The 16169-nt window shown below is 44.7% G+C and overlaps 1 protein-coding gene across 2 annotated transcripts in view; it reads left to right on the top strand.

Annotated features, from left to right (window-relative positions):
• The first annotated feature begins 4422 nt into the window (after positions 1-4422).
• Positions 4423-16169, top strand: part of LOC147450247 (uncharacterized) — a 43007-nt gene continuing 31260 nt past the window's right edge. The window contains exons 1-5 of one of the 2 annotated variants that reach the window (XM_086519531.1): positions 4423-4674; positions 4988-6038; positions 6137-6238; positions 6788-6892; positions 7040-7166. In XM_086519531.1, coding sequence (XP_086375657.1) covers positions 5335-6038; positions 6137-6238; positions 6788-6892; positions 7040-7166 — 1038 coding nt within the window. In that variant the 5' untranslated portion in view covers positions 4423-4674; positions 4988-5334. Of the gene's footprint in view, positions 4675-4724; positions 4882-4987; positions 6039-6136; positions 6239-6787; positions 6893-7039; positions 7167-16169 lie in introns of those variants that run through there. The other variant, XM_086519532.1, reaches the window with a different exon arrangement.

Genomic DNA, 16169 nt, shown 5'->3' on the forward strand with positions numbered 1-16169 from the left:
GAAGCTATTTATGCCCTCAGAATTTCATTCTGAGCACTACATCAGAAGATAGGTTTCAGTCGCAAAGAAACCCGTCTTGTGTAGATTGGCAAGCAGGAGGTGGATTGGTTTGATTTGCTCAATTGTGAGCATTTGCAGGTGTTACAAGATCGGGTTTGACTCCCAGGTACAGGTTGAGTTTAGTACTCCCACAGGTGTTGCTAGTTGCAGTTGAGTGGTTCTTCTGCAGTGTTGTGGCTTGCATACATGGTCTTTGAGCGGGTAATGCTCTATGTATGCTTATGTGGCGAGCAGTAGATCTTGTGAGCAAGTGCAGAGGTTGGTTGTGGATGATATGTATGGTCACCTGTGGTACTCTTTGTGAGCATTTGCTGGACACAGGTTTGCAGAGCTTATGCATGTATGTTGAGTGTAGTTTGATGCGTATTGATTGCTCATTGTATTGAGCTTGCAGGACAATGGTTATTTTGTGTTGATAGCCATTGTGCGTCGAAACTCTCGCGAAATTTTCCCAGGAGTTTTATGCACTTAAGTTGATGCGATCCAGGTTGTGATTGCGATTGCACTCAGTGATTACGTGCAGTGTTCTCTGTAGGTGGGAGCTTAGTGCATGTATGCATCGATACCGCACAGTGTGGTCTTGGTGATTAGCTCAAGGTTTGACAGGCATACAATTATCTTCAATCTTGGCACACTCACGAGAGTGAATATTGTGATGTATGCTTGTGCGGCTACGAGCTAGGTAGCCGGATTCGAGCACTAATGGCTTGAGGTGTTTTAGCAGGTTTCAGCTACAGGTTTACAAGTTTACAGGCAGGTTTGAGGGCTTATTGGGGCGCTGAATTTTCAGCCATTGTTTCCTCTTTGCAGGTGTCCATGTATGGCTCAGTTGTAGGCTGATCTGGGACACATTTGTGACTTGTTTATGCAGCTGTTTAAGAGCTGAATTTTGGGGTTGTTTTGGGGCTGATTTGCAGCCATATTTTACAGCCATACAGGAGCTTGGTTTACTCTACAGGAGCCTCGTACACTTGGCATTTGGGATTTGCATCATTGCCATTTGTGGAGCACAGTGTGGTTACACTACTGCGAGAGATTTTATGAGTGGATTTGCATGAGCATTGTAGGTGCTGGTGGGCTCTTTTTTTTTATAGCATTTTCTCATTGCAGGTTGCTTCTTTTGGATTAGTTGAGTGCATTTCATTGCTACCGTACCTAGAGTAGAGTTACAGCTCTTGGTTATTTTTGACATTCACTTATAGTAGTCAATATGTGTGAGACTTTCGAGTCTAGGACAATGACTCATGAGAGATGGCGTTCTCGTTCATGTCGACACTTGAGATGTTGGCATTGTGGTCACACAGGGCACATTAGACGGCGATGCTTTCGTCGTATGAGACAGCACATGAGACAAGCTAGTCTCAAGGATGCAGTAGATGCTATAGGCTCGGTTGACTTGACAATTGCAGGATCATATACAGTGTTTGAGTACCCTAGTGACAGTGAGGTCACATTTGCTTCCTGTATTACTCCTGATTTTTGGACGTTTGAGGATAGTGCACTTCTTTTGCAGTGGGTGCTAGACAGGGACGCTACTTTTCATGTCACTCCGTATCGTGACTGGTTCAGTAGCTATTCTAGCAAAGTGCATGGTAGTGGGATTGGCAGATAGGTCACTGCATGAAATTGCTGGTTCAGCAGATGTGAGACTGTCATTACCGAGCGGTGCATCGTACGTGCTCAGAGATGTGCGTCATGTGCCAGATTTGACGATGATTTTGATCTCCGTTGGTCAGCTCAGGGATAGTGGATGTCGGGTATCGCTGCTTGAGTGATCTTTTGCGTTGCATTTGGGTTCGCTAGTGATTGCGAGAGGTGCTAGAGTTGGCACATGGTACCCATTGCACGTAGTATTGGTGCGAGATGGTCGAGTCTCAATCTTGTTACAGCCATGCAGAGAGCGAGAGACCCGACAGTCTCTTTTGCTCATGGGTAGCAGGGTGCTTTGCGTGGAGTGCAGAGTAGTGAGCTCGTTGTGCACACAGTTGGGGCACGACTTGAGCAGTCACACAGAGAGGTGACAGAGTCAGACATGCATGCTTTGCTAGTGACTGAGCAAAGCAGAGAGTCAGTTGTGCGAGATACTTCTATGCAGGATAGACAGGTAGAGCGGTCTTGCTCTAGTGAGTCACGACAAGAGGAAGTTGTGCAAGAGTCTATGCATAAGGAGTTAGAGCATGAGAGCTCTAGTGAGTCACAACAGATTGAGTGGTCATGTTTGCAGTGGATGATTGCAGAGGAGGCTGAGACATCAGTGATTATGCAGTCATTCCTTTCTATGCTTGACAGTGAGCATGGGGATATAGTTGTGCAGGATATGTCTTCCAACAGACACCTAGAGCAGCTGGTTTGCTCTGAGGTTGCACGACAGGTTGATGCATCTTTTGCGGACAGTCAGGAGATGAATGTGGCTGACACGCCTTGTTAGTCAGAGATGCTTATTGCCAGGGATATATATGTTGCATGCATGCTCCGTAGAGCTAGCCGGGCCCACTAGCATTGCATCGGCATTCAGTGGTCTCATGTATGAGATGCTGATCTTGAGACCGGATATCGCAGCTGCAGTGGGAGCATTTGCAGTTGGGGTTGTCAGTCGTTTGTTGACTGATGATGGCACAGTGCACGAGGGAGATATGCAGGTATTGCGTACATGCTTGCAGTATGTGTGCGGTACGTCTGGTGGTGTATGGACTTACACGGGAGCAGGACAGCCGGATGCACACAATCACAACCAGCTAGTGGGTAACGGTTGAGAGCGGTTTTCTCTCGCCTTTTGTAGTCTTTAGACTAGGTTCCCTTGCTTAAAGGCACAGTCGCCTTTAAGTGGGAGGTTGTTGGGGTATAGGCGCCTGTGCCTTGCCCGGCCGCCCAGAGTCTGGGCGCCCACCACTGACTTGTATACCTTATACATAGCATAAGTGTATAGGGGGCTGCTTACTCTTTGAGTCTCCCCACCCATATCTGTGTGTCGTGTGCTCTGCTCCTTCCTCTTCTCTCCTGCATAGTTCCTTCAATTCAGTCAGGAATATCTGCTAACAGGGCAAACCTATTTGATTCCTTGGTCTACTAGTGCCCCCTCTGGAGTCCCTAGGGACCTTGCTAGGGGGGCGTGCGGGAGGAGCCGGGGAAGCTTCAGGTTTCTGAATGGGGTTCTGCTTGGACCCCTCCTTGTTTGAGGAGGGAGATTTGTTGGGGGCTGATGTCGGAGGAGCTTTAGCAGGGCAGTTTCTGACGAAGTGACATGTTCCCCCACAACTAAAACATGCGTTTGGAAGATACTTGAATACAATGGGTTGATCCAAACATTCACCTTCATCTGTGGCTATGGTCATTGAATCGGGTAGAGGCTTAGAAAGGTCTATTTCAATGAGCATCTAGGGATGCAAGAAGGATTGAAGTCCCTTTGGGGCTTTCCACCCACCACCTTACCTAGCCTACCACCGATTTGCCTGAGGTGGTGCTGAAAGTGAAGCGGGAGATTGGGTAACTCCACCCACACGGGGTAGTTCTCTAAAGCAGATTTATCCGGGTTGAAGTTGCGCGACCACTTGAACAGGCAGGTTGGCGAGGATATGAGCACCCAATGCCTCGAGCTTAGGATTTCAAAGGCCATCTCCAGGGTTTTGAACATGAAAAGGTAATGGTTTTTGGGTAGAGCTTGTATGCTTTCAACCTCACACCCCATGTTGCCCCATTGGTTCCTGACCCACGCTCTCAGAACTTCGACAGGTGGACGTGGCCCCGCCACCAAGCCAATAAGCGCCTTGTTTCCCAAGTCTTTTTCTACCTTTGTTACTTGCGCAGCGGGAAGGATAACCAGAGGCTTACCTCTAAAATCAGCTCCTTCGTCGTCAAACAACCATTCCCTCGCTATGTTGGTGGTGAATACTCGGGGTACCATCTGGGGAGGGCCAATGGGGGACCTCAAGAGCAGGGCCAGAACTCGGGCTTGCTGTCTCTGCGGCGGGAGGACCCTTTGAGGTGGCATCCCCGTTCTTCCAAGCCTCCCGAATCTGCTCGGCGAGGCTTTGGGGGAGATTTTGAAAGAGTTGCTGCGTGAACAAGTTAGACGGGAATTCTTGGAAAGCAGGGCCAAGATTTTGGCTTAACAAAGATCTGTGCGGCAGCGGGTTCGAAGACCGCCAGACATTCTCATGACTAGTACGGCCGGCCGTCTCTGGCAGCCTCTCTCTCCCTCTTTATCGCGTGAAAAGGGGCTTTTTTTAACTTTAGACTTTAGCCTTCAGGTCTCAGATTGCGACTAGTATAAAGGGCTTCCCTTTCCGCCATATTATGTTAGTAGATGAGGGGAGATTACCACCCCCCCCCCCCCCCCCCCCCCCCAAATGTTAGAGGGGGTGATAGATCACCATAGCTTTTCGGTGCTCAGCAGAAGAGACGGCTTTTCCCTGCCATTGGCTAGCCTCTGTCCTAAAAGAAGGCTGTTGTTTGTTGTTTCTGAATCCTCATTTTCAAATTTGCTCTCGTGTGGGTACGATTTAACATTTGTGCCTACATTTTCTCGTCGGGAAAACAGCCTCGTGCGCACGTTAAGCCCGTACACTCTGCGGTTCGCATTGCGAGTGGGGAGCTTCATTGTCGTTTCGTAGCAGAGTGAGTTCTCTCTCTCTCTCTCTCTCTCTCTCTCTCTCACACACACACACACACACACACACACACACACATCGCTGACGGACCTGCCATTTTGCAAGCTTGGATCGGATCCGCTGAGTTTTGAGCTAGTAGGCTTGATACAATGGCACCCTCTATGCTTGTGCATAGCACCAGAAAGAAGAACACTTTTGTTAAATGTTTGGAAATGTAGTGCTCCCGCCCTTGCGATCGCATTAGGCCATCTGTTTTTCTGCTAAGAATTCTTGTCAACGTCTTCCATTTGCTTCTTACCCTCAGACTGTTTCTGCTGCAGGTAGTTCTGGTGCATCGCTCTAAAGAACTTTGATTGCAACCACACAATTCCTACTTTATTAAGCGTCAAGCACAGATTTTCGCTGAATGTGAACTTGTGAGATGATCAAATCTAGCATGGCATTGCCTCTTTGCTGTTGAAAGCTTTTCATTGCTACATATACACTTGCGGCTAGTCAACCTCTAGGCACAATTACTATTGGTGGCGAGCAGTTTCAGCTTCGTACTCTTAATGAGCTTCAGAGATTCTTGCAAGGGGCAAGCCATTTCGGGTTGCGAAGTTGATGGCTAACACTGTGAAAGGTTGATTCAGAGAACTGTATGTGAACTTTTATTGAATTACTCACGATGAGAAGCATTGGTTTTGCCTTTGCGGCTGCGGCAGCTATCGGAAATAGTTGCATAGATGGCAGCCGAAAATTTGCATCTCAAAGGTTTACTACCGTTGAATTAATGAGCCTAGTAGGCCTGCTCGATGCAATTTTACTCGTTGTAATTGTTCTTGCATCCGGAAACTATGGATCCTTTGATACATTTTTGGTAGTTAGAGATATAAAGTTTCTACAAATTATAGTAGTTAGTGCAGGGATTAAGGTACTGGCGGGATTTCTTTATCAAAGAGCATTACATTTATCACCCTTATCAGTGACCGTGCCTTATCTCGCTTTCACACCAGTATTACTTGTCTTCACTAGCTTTGTTATGATGCACGAGGAGCCTAGCTATCAAGGTCTGCTTGGAGTCGTGGTAGTCACTATTGGGGGCTACTTGCTTGCTCTTGAACAGCCAGGGGAAACAGAAACCAAAAGAGAGAAGCCAAAGACAAAGTTCTGGAACTCTTTGCATGTTTCTCTTTCGAGTATCTTGTCAAAGTGGTGCTTTATTGCTTTAAGTGGAAAAGATAAGGATTTGATGGTAGAGGGCCATATCAAATGGGAGGAGCAAGCCAGCAAAGAAAATGTGAAGATCCTGATCGCAGACCAAAAGGAACAAACATTGCCTAGTTCGTTTAGTGTCACCGGAGCAAAGACTTCCCAAGCAAGGACAGAATGGTAATTTCTTCATTCTAATACCTCATGAGAAAAGAGACAAGGCACTTGCAGCCAACAAACCTGAGAAGAATTTTGATATGCCAGATGCTCGCTGGCAGGAATGTACTGGATCGGATCATGGAACCGTTTCGTGCATTGAAGAGGGAGCAAGGAAGTCTTCTTATGCTTGGAGTAGCTGGATTACTGAGTGTCAGCAACAGGTGATCTTTTGACTTGGCCTTATTGGATGTCACCAGTCCACATTTCATTTGTCATAACCGAGCTGAGCAAAAGAAACTAATACGAAAATAGTTTATTTAAGTCTTTAATTGGGTCAGACTTTCACTTGCACGGGTTACTAAATGGAACGGCACCCAAGTCTGACATGCATACTGAACTTGCTTTGCGTTTTAATAGGAAGGAATACTGATTACCCTTGAGACATGTTCTTAACTGGGACCATGTTTCATATGCTTGACTGGGACTATATTTTTGTTAGAGGTAATACGAAGATTATGTTCTGCCTTTAATCCCCTTGATATTCTCCTTCAATCTGATAAGATTCTTTTTAAATAGGCAAGATTTTGAAAGGATCCTGATTTTATGGAATAGTTTATGGTTGTAGTGGGGAGACATGAGAGGTACGAGGGTAATTTGTTCTGTCTACTCCACCTAAGTCTATATGGGATGTGGACTGTGGTTCTGAGAGTTGGACCAAGGCCATGAGAGGAAAGGCGAACATTCAGCATGTCTTTTGTTTTGTGATGCAGTCTGGATAAAATGGGGGCACATTTAGCACCATCACCAATTGCCTTTGCAGCTATTCAAAAGGTTATCATGGCGATTCCAGTGACTTTTTTTCTAGGGCTGGTCAGGTATTCATTTTCATTTCTTTAAACAAAGAAGTTTTGCTTTATGATCACAATGTGAATCAATCTTTCTTGCATTGTTTGTTATGTTCTTTGTGTAATGTCTTGGCTTTGAAGTCAGGATGAGTCTTATTGTGGAGTGTTTTTTCGCAGCCCATCTTCTTTCAAGTATTTATTTGGACAATTTCACGTCCTTATTTCCATCTCATTATTTGAGGTTTTGGCCTTTGTTTGCTACTTGAAAAGCCTTGAAACACTGCTGGTTGCATATTCAATTGCTGTAAGTATCTACTCTACTCTAGCGGTAGCTTTGATCCTTTGCACAATTGAAACATGATAAGTATTTGATTTAGGAAAGTTTGAATTGATTGCGGTGTTTTAATAGAATATTTAGCATACATGATTAGCTATGTCAATATTATTAAGAGATCTGAGAGCATAACAGAAAGGTGATATTGCTTCTAATCATAACTTGCTTCAAATATCGTGAAAACTGAGGTCGGGTGCATGACTACTTAAAGTTATGCCTTAAGAGGATACTTTTCATGTGTGCTTGTAGCTTGTGTTCTCACGAACAAGTGACGAAGACAATGCCTATGTTTGACAGAGCTATTAAGGGCCCCTTGGACAACGACCTAATGTATTGTGTATTTTTTCAGACAAGTAGTGTGTCCCTCATACAAACAAGAGGTAATACCGCACATCCACCATTTAAACAACATAGAACATTGACAGGAACAGACTGTACTCTTTAGAATCTATAAGCGTCAAAGTTGGATTGTCTACTATGTTGGTTTTGTCTTCTTTGGCATCATCCCCATCTGGATGGACTTTTGGCTTGTTGTTTTTGACATTGGACTCGAAGGACATGGAAGCTCTTAAGGGACTGTACAATGCTTGAGTGCAGCCTATTATTTCAAAATTGTACTCCAAGTGTGCGAACATGTGAAGGTGATAATGACCGTGTCAGCAGTGTCGGTGGAAGATGGATGGGAATGCTTGATAACAGCAGCCGGTACACTTCCCGGAAACAGTATGAGTAGGTGGCACACACGGGCAGATGAACACCACTTTGAATTTGGTCTCTAGCATTACTGGTAGAGGAGAGAGGGTGTATCAGATCCATTGTGGGGTTGTGATAGATACACCACACGGGAATGAATACACATGGGGTCTAGACCGACTCTGCAACGACAAGGAAACACCTCTAAGAGTGGGTTGGGGACTGCAAAAGGAGAATTGCAGTTGAGGTAGGACGGTAGGCCATAGAAACATGGTATGGGGAACGGGGTTGGGGTCAGGGTCGGGATGGCAAAAGTTAGGGAACGGGGTCGGGGTTGGGAACGGCATTGAATTGCACCAAAAAAGACAAGAAACATGACTCAATAGCAAAATACCCAATAAAACATCGATGGTGTTATGGTGAATACAAGTAGATAAGTACATGCCTCAAGGGCTCAAAATGGAGAGTGATAAAGAGGCAAAACAACTTAAAAGGCTTGAACTTTGAAGCCTTGATGCTTGAGAGAGTAGAATGTAGATACTAGATAGATAGAGACTCGAGAGTAGAATCTAGATAGATATTAGAGAGATCAAGGCTCAGGCCTTGGGAGCTTGATGCTTGAGAGAGTAGAGGGAGCTTGACTCTTGAGAGCTTGGGAGAGTAGAGGGAGTGAACAAGTGAGGCTTGAGCTAAAGCATAGAACAAGTGAGGCTTGAGGCTTAAGCTAAAGCATAGAGCTTGAGAATTATACGGAGCACTGTTTGCTCCTCTCTACCACTCACAAGCCTCTCTCTGGCTGAAGCTAGTGACGACAATTGCACTTTGACTAGAAATCTCGTGTCGTGGCCATCGTGGTCGCCACCATGTGTGCCATGCCGATCTCCTTTGTCAAATCTCTATTACTGTAATCTCTGTTTAGCTTGCCTTTGTCTTTGTCTATCTGTGAGTTCCTGCTTTTGACTTTACCTTCAAACTCCCGAGCCAAATAAAGCGTCTTATCACAATTGAACAACTGTGGTCGGACCTTTGTGGGTGTCAAGCTGAGTATTGTAATGGCCATCCTTGTCGAATGTGCCTTTGCCTCTGTCCTCTGGTGAACTCGTCCATTTGCTTTTGGCTTCACAATCTCGAGCCAATAATCTCGAGCCAAACAATTTGCCCGATTCCTTGAGAACTGGGTTAAAGCCTGGGCTGCTACCTGAATGATCGATCTACTTTCCATAGCCGATAGTTGGTCTTGGTCATGGTTCTCATTGGCGCTCAAGCCTAGGTGGGGCTTTGTCGAAGTTGCAAGATTTGGATACTTGTGGCATGTGCTCCTTCTCGCACTCCAAGGGGCCGCAAAATTCGACCAAGCGGCTCCACTAAGTCCTTCCAGACCCTTTCAAGTTGCCTTTTCAAGGACGCTCCAAAATCCTTCCTTGCAATCCAAGTCGACTTTCTCCCTCCCTTTTGACTTAAGGTGCCCGCCTCTTTACCTTGCAAACCTGCCATAGCTTCGCAAAATATCCCAAGTGACCGCCTCACCAAGACACCCTCCAACTGTTGCATTTCAAAACGCTAAGGGAGAAGTGTGTCAAAGTTGTTGTCTTGCTACAACGTTTTAAAACGCTAGGTGGGAAGGGGTTTCACCATTGCTGCCAAGAGGAAGGGCGGGGTGGGTGTGTCGTCACCAAGGAGGGGCTCTATGGCCGTCAGCGGTAGCACATAGGCTGGCGTTTTAAAACGCTAGCCCAAAAGGGTCACGCACCTGCAGACGAGGGGGAAGGGGAGGACGTGTTCTTAAAGGGCAAGACAATGGCCGCCAGTCTAGCGTTTTGAAACATCGTCTTGGGATGCTGCCTGGGCCTGTTGACGGTGTCGTTTACAGCGTTTTGAAAGGCTTGCAGTGCGTTAGTCTTCAACAAGCACCGCGGGGGAAGAAGGCCGCAGCGTTTTCATGGCCACCTTATGCGCAACGTTTAAAACGCTAGCCAAGTGAACGACATCGACAAGGGGCACCAACAGGGGAGCAAAATGCCTGCATTTTGAAACGCCGCCAAGAAGAAAGGGTGGAGATGTCGCCGGCTCTCCTCGCCTTCACAGGTTCTCCTCTTCGGGCTGCCTTGCTCGCCCAAGGAGCACAGCTTTGATATCATGTCAAAGTCGACGATGCGGAAGTGTAGAGAGAGAGAGAGAGAGAGAGAGAGAGAGAGAGAGAGAGAGAGAGAGAGAGAGAGAGAGAGAGAGAGAGAGAGAGAGAGAGAGAGAGAGAGAGAGAGAGAGAGAGTCTCTTGAACCAATTAACATATATATGGCGAAGATTATAGGAGGTAGAACTCACATGTTTTGAGGATGTGTCAAAGATGAAAAATGGCGGCAAGCTATGGATGAAGAGATGACTGCACTTGATGTAAATGGAATATGGGAATTTTTGCCGTTACCAAAAGGTAAAAAGGCAATCGGATGTAAGTTGGTTTACAAAATAAAGCATAATGCTAATGGCAGTGTGAGCAGGTACAAGGCTAGGCTTGTAGCCAAAGGTTATGCACATACTTATGGGATTGATTATGAGAAGACATTCAGCTCGTAGCCAAGATGGCTTTAGTTTGTGTGTTTATTGCAGTGGTTGCCGCATTAAAATGGGTGTTGAAGCAAATGAATGTAAAGAAAGCATTTCTGAATGAAGACTTGGAGGAAGTTGTGTATATGGAGTAGCCACAAGGTTATACAAATATGAGGCTACGTGACCTAGTATGCTGGTTAAAGAAAGCATTGTATGGACTGAAGCAAGCACCTAGAGCTTGGTATGAGAGGATTGTGGCACTCCTCATTTCATTGGGCTTTGAGATGTGTGATACGGATCATTCATTGTACGTGTGGAAGAATGAGGTAGGAATTGTGGTGATATGTATTTATGTGGATGATTTGATTGTTGGAGGTGATAATGTGGCTGAAGTAGAGGGTGTACAGACTCTACTTATGTAAGAGTTTGAGATGAAAGACGTGGGAGACTTATTGTATTTCTTGGGTATTGAAATTATTCGCATAGAAGAGGGTGTATGGTCACAAAGGCGATATGCTTTAGATATGTTGAAAAAGTATGGTATGGTTGATTGTAAGGCAATTGCAATGGCCCTTAGATGAGAATTTGTGATTGGGGAATGATGCAGGTCAAGTGCTTGAGAATGCTACCATGTACAGGAAGATTGTGGGCAGCTTGATCTACTTGACTATCTCACGTCTAGACTTGAGCTACACAATTGGATTGGTGAGTCAGTTTATGCAGTCTCCCAGGAAACCACACTTATGTGCAGTGAGGTGCACTTTGCACTATGTGAGTGCTACTTTGGATTATGCACTCGTTTATAGGACTGATGTGGAGTTGCAGCTCTATGGCGACACAGATGCAGATTGGGCTAGTAGTACATACGATCGTACGTCTATCGACGACTTTATGTTTTCACTTGGGAGTGTTGCTATCACATGGTGTAGCAAGAAGCAACCTACGGTTGCTCTTTCGAGTACAAAGGCAGAGTACATGGGTGTTGTAGTAGCGGCATGTGAAGTAGCATGGTTGGAATTGCTATTTCACGATTTTGGAGTACAGGTACAAAGGCAGGTTGCCATCTATTGTGGCAACCTCAGCAACATACAGTTGGCATGAAACTCAATGTTTCATGCGAGGACGAAGCACATTGAGGTGCATTACCACTTCATCAAAGAGAGGGTCTTAGCATGCGACATCGACCTTGAGTATGTGGCGACGGATGAGCAGGTTGCAAATATCTTTACGAAGGCCCTTGGAGCGGAGAAGCTACGGCGATTGCGAGCGATGCTCGGCATACGAGAGATGGCGTTGAGCTTGAGGGAGAGTGTTGAGATGTCAAGCTCAACATATACGACTCTTGGATGATTACCATCGACTCTTGGATGATCACTAGGGCGCCTTGGTGGATATGCATACCTTTGCCAGTGATACTACAATTGTACTACACCGAGCTGGTCTACCTATCGGAGTGATGGCACACTTATTTACTCAACTCACTCACTCGCGGTTTACTCTAGAGCTTTGTACTAGTTTCCCTTTATGTTGTATTTCCCCTTATGTTTTGTAGACCTCTTATCTTGAGTTAGTGAAGAAAAAGAAGTACAGTCCTTTGTCTCCATCTTTGTGTATGTGTGTGTGCGTGCTTGTAAGAGCTCAAGCTCTCTTCTTCTCTCTCTCTTAACAAACGATGCAATGGAGCATTCAAGGCCAATTGGGTGAAGGCGAGCAAGTCGCTAGTAGCCTCCATAAATACTACAAGTAGAGTGCTGCAGGTGAACGAGTGTTGAAGAGGCTTGGAAACAACTTATCAATCTACTTACACCATAGCTACACTTATCATTACAGTTGCTCTGATATCACATGTAGAGATTAAGGTGGATAAACAAGTGAAGCATTCATGGTGTGTGCACTGTGTGTGTGTATGTGTTAATAGAGTAGAGATAGCAGCTCACTGTAGGCTTAGAATGCTTAATGATTGAACTTAGAATGAGTGAATACAAGACTGAACTTATAGGTTCATTGGGCAATGATACATCATCCAAAAGGTCACTTGTCCTAGGTGTAAAATGCCACATGGAGTTGCATGAGAAATCACATAGCTTTATGCCACATGGACATGAAGGAGTACGAGTGGAAGTGCGACGTGAGAGAGAGTGCGAGAAGAAGAGCACGACGATATGGTGAACTCGCTCTACTGTAATGTGTAGAGTATAGTGAGTTCTTATTAGGTTTTTACAAAAGAATGTGTACATACCTGGCGGCCCGCCCACTTACCTGGGCGACCACATTGGGCTTTATACCCCAACAACCTCCCACTTAAAGTCCAATGTGGTACTTTAAGTGTGAGAGAAGCTACTATACAAGCTAATATACAAGAGATGTAGAGAAGTGATGTACTACCCTACACCTAACTGCTTGCGAAAATGCGCAAAGCTCTCTAAGGGAAGTCCTTTTGTAAGTAGATCAACAGGATTTTCTGTGGTGTGAACTTTGACAAGCTGAAGTTGCTTATCCTCGAGCATTTCCCTGATGAAATGATACTTCACATCCACATGCTTTGTCTTTGAGTGATAAACTGGATTGCGAGCCAATTGTATAGCACTTTGACTATCACAATATAACACAGGCATCTCTTCTTTGATTCCCAAATCTGTTACTAGTCGATTAAACCAAATTGATTCTTTGCATGCCTCTGATGCTGCAACATATTCAGCCTCTGTAGTAGACTGAGTAACACAATCTTGTAATCTAGAACGCCATGATACTGCTCCACCAGCCAATGTAAAGACATACCCTGACGTAGATCTTCGGTTGTCTAAGTCACCTGCATAATCTGAGTCTGTAAAACCCTTTACACTTAGCTCCTGACTCCCATATCATATACGCATACTCTTTGTAGCTTTCAGGTATCTCAATATTCCTTTCACTGCCTCCCAATGTTTCTTGCCCAGGTTTGACATGTATCGACTTACTACTCCCATTGCAAATGCAATGTCTGGGCGAGTAGCAATCATTGCATACATCAAACTACCCACTGCAGACGCATATGGAATCTTATCCATTTCAGCCTGTTCTTCCTCAGACACAGGACAATCTTGTTTGCTAAGTTTCACATATGGTGGCAATGGAACACTCAATGCCTTTCCCTTCTCCATATTGAAACGTTGCAAAACCTTGTCAATATACTCTGTTTGAGATAACCAAATCAACTTCTTTGATCTGTCTCTCTCAATGCGCATACCAAGTATATGACTTGCCTCACCCATGTCTTTCATGTCAAACGATTTTGCCATCTTTGACTTCAAAGCTGAAATTTCTTCCAAGTGCTTGCCAGCAATCAACATGTCATCCACATACAAAATAAGGATCAACCAACTACCATCCTTAGCCTTCTTTGTATATAGACAGTGATCGAACTCACTACGTTTGTAGCCTTGAGAAAGCATAAACTTGTGGAATTTATGGTACCATGCCCTCGGTGATTGTTTTAAGCCATAAAGACTCTTTAACAACTGGCATACCCAATCTTCCTTGCCTTTCTCAACAAACCCTTCTGGCTGCTGCATGTAAATTTCCACATCTAAATCACCATGCAAGAACGCTGTCTTGACATCCATTTGGTGCAACACCATATCTAATATGGCAACCAATGCAAGAAAGCATCTCAATGTAGTCATCTTGACCACCGGAGAGAAGACTTCATCAAAGTCAATGCCTTGTTCTTGCTTAAAGCCCTTGGCAACAAGCCTTGCTTTGTACTTTGGCTGACTATCATGAGCGGTGATCTTATACCTGTAAACCCATTTACAAGGTAGAGCCTTTTTGCCCTATGGTAATTTAACTAGCTTCCATGTCTTGTTTTTATGCAGAGCTGTCATCTCTGACTGCATGGCCAATTGCCAATTCCCAGAGTCCTTCATTTGCACTGCTTCCTTGTAACATGAAGGCTCATTGCAATCAGTCAACATGACATAATTCATAGATGGAACAAACCTATCAGGAGGTCGCGTGACACGTCCAGATCTACGCACAATAGGTGGCCCAGGCTCAGCCACAACCTGTGGTTCCACTCTATCCTGTCCTTGCTCCTCTTGAGCTTTGACATTTTGTCTTGCACGTGCAGGTCTATCTTCTTGGAAGACAACTCTTCTAATCTCCTCAACCCTTTCTGGTTTAGAATGATATTTGGATTCATTAAAGTGAACATCATTGCTGCGGACAACCTTTCTGGATTCGGGATCCCAAAGTCTGTACCCCATCTCACCAGAATTACCATAGCCTAGAAAGATGCACTTTCTACTCTTTGGCTCAAGTTTGTTCCTAAATTCCTTTGGAACGTGAGTATATGCCTCACAGCCAAAGACTCTGAGATGCTTATATGAGGGCATTTTGCCTGACCATACCATCTCTGGCACTGAATCCTTCTGCAAAACCTTGCTAGGAGATCTATTTACAAGATGAACAACTGTTGATACAGCTTCAGCCCAAAATCCATTTGGCAGCTGTGCATTAGACAATATACTTCTGACCTTCTCTTGTATGGTCCTATTCATCCTCTCAGCAACACCATTTTGAGGAGGATTGTAAGGAGCAGTAAGTTCACATTTTATACCTTTTGACTCACAAAAGTCCTGAAAGGCCTTTGAAACATACTCTCCACCATTGTCAGTGCGTAAGCATTTAAGCTTCTTGCCACTCTGATTCTCCACAAGTGTCACAAACGTTTTGAAAACACTAAACGCTTCATCCTTGTGCTTGAGAAATTAAACCCATACTTTCCTCGAGTAATCATCTATAAATGTCATAAAGTAAGAAGCTCCCCCTAGAGATAGGTTAGGCATAGGTCCACACAAATCACTATGAACAAGTGCCAACTGTGTATCTCTTCTACTGCTTCTATGCTTATGTGGCTGCTGTGTTTGCTTACCATACAGACAATGTTCACAGAATTCAAAATCATTAAATGAAAAGCCAGGCAAATAACCAGAACGAGACAAGATTTCCATTCCCTTCTTGGACATATGTCCTAACCGGCTATGCCACAAAGAAACGTTCGGCTGCTCGGTTACATTGATTACATTTTTAGAGACATTTGATACATAAATCATGTAAAGTCCTCCAGACTTTACTCCATGTGCTACTGTCATAGAACCCTTGGATATCTTCCACATGTTCTGTCCAAAAGTGGTGACGTAGCCAGCATCATCAAGTAAACCTGTGCTGATCAAGCTCTTTGTAATTGCGGGAACATGTCTCACATTCTTCAGCGTGAAAGAAGAGCCATTCTGAAACTTCAATTGAACATCTCCAACACCTAAGATCTCACATGTCTGCCCATTGCCTAGCCGAACATGATCTTTAGTGGTCACATAAGAGGTAAACCACTCCTTGTTTGGAGACACATGAAGTGATGCCCCTGAGTCTATAATCCAGTCACTCAGTGCATTTCCATCAGATGTTGTAAGAAGAGCTGAGTCCATTGTATTCTTCAAGAAGTAGATGTCTCCTGACACTAGACTGTCATTCTCTGCAACAGTGTTTGTCACATTTATTTCTTGAATCTTCACTGAGGACTTGTTCTTCTCACCATGGTCTTCAGCTTTCTCTTTGCCCTTTTTTGCTTTCCATTCTCTGCAGTCTCTTTTCATGTGACCCTTCTTGCCACAATGGTAGTATTCTATGTCACTCTTGCCTTTAGCACTGCTGGACTTGTACGAGACTGATTCCTCTTTCCACCTTTGTACTTTTCT

The sequence above is a fragment of the Adiantum capillus-veneris genome, chromosome 9 (genome assembly GCF_014529385.1).
Source record: "Adiantum capillus-veneris isolate H3 chromosome 9, ASM1452938v2, whole genome shotgun sequence".
Classification (NCBI taxonomy): domain Eukaryota; kingdom Viridiplantae; phylum Streptophyta; class Polypodiopsida; order Polypodiales; family Pteridaceae; genus Adiantum; species Adiantum capillus-veneris.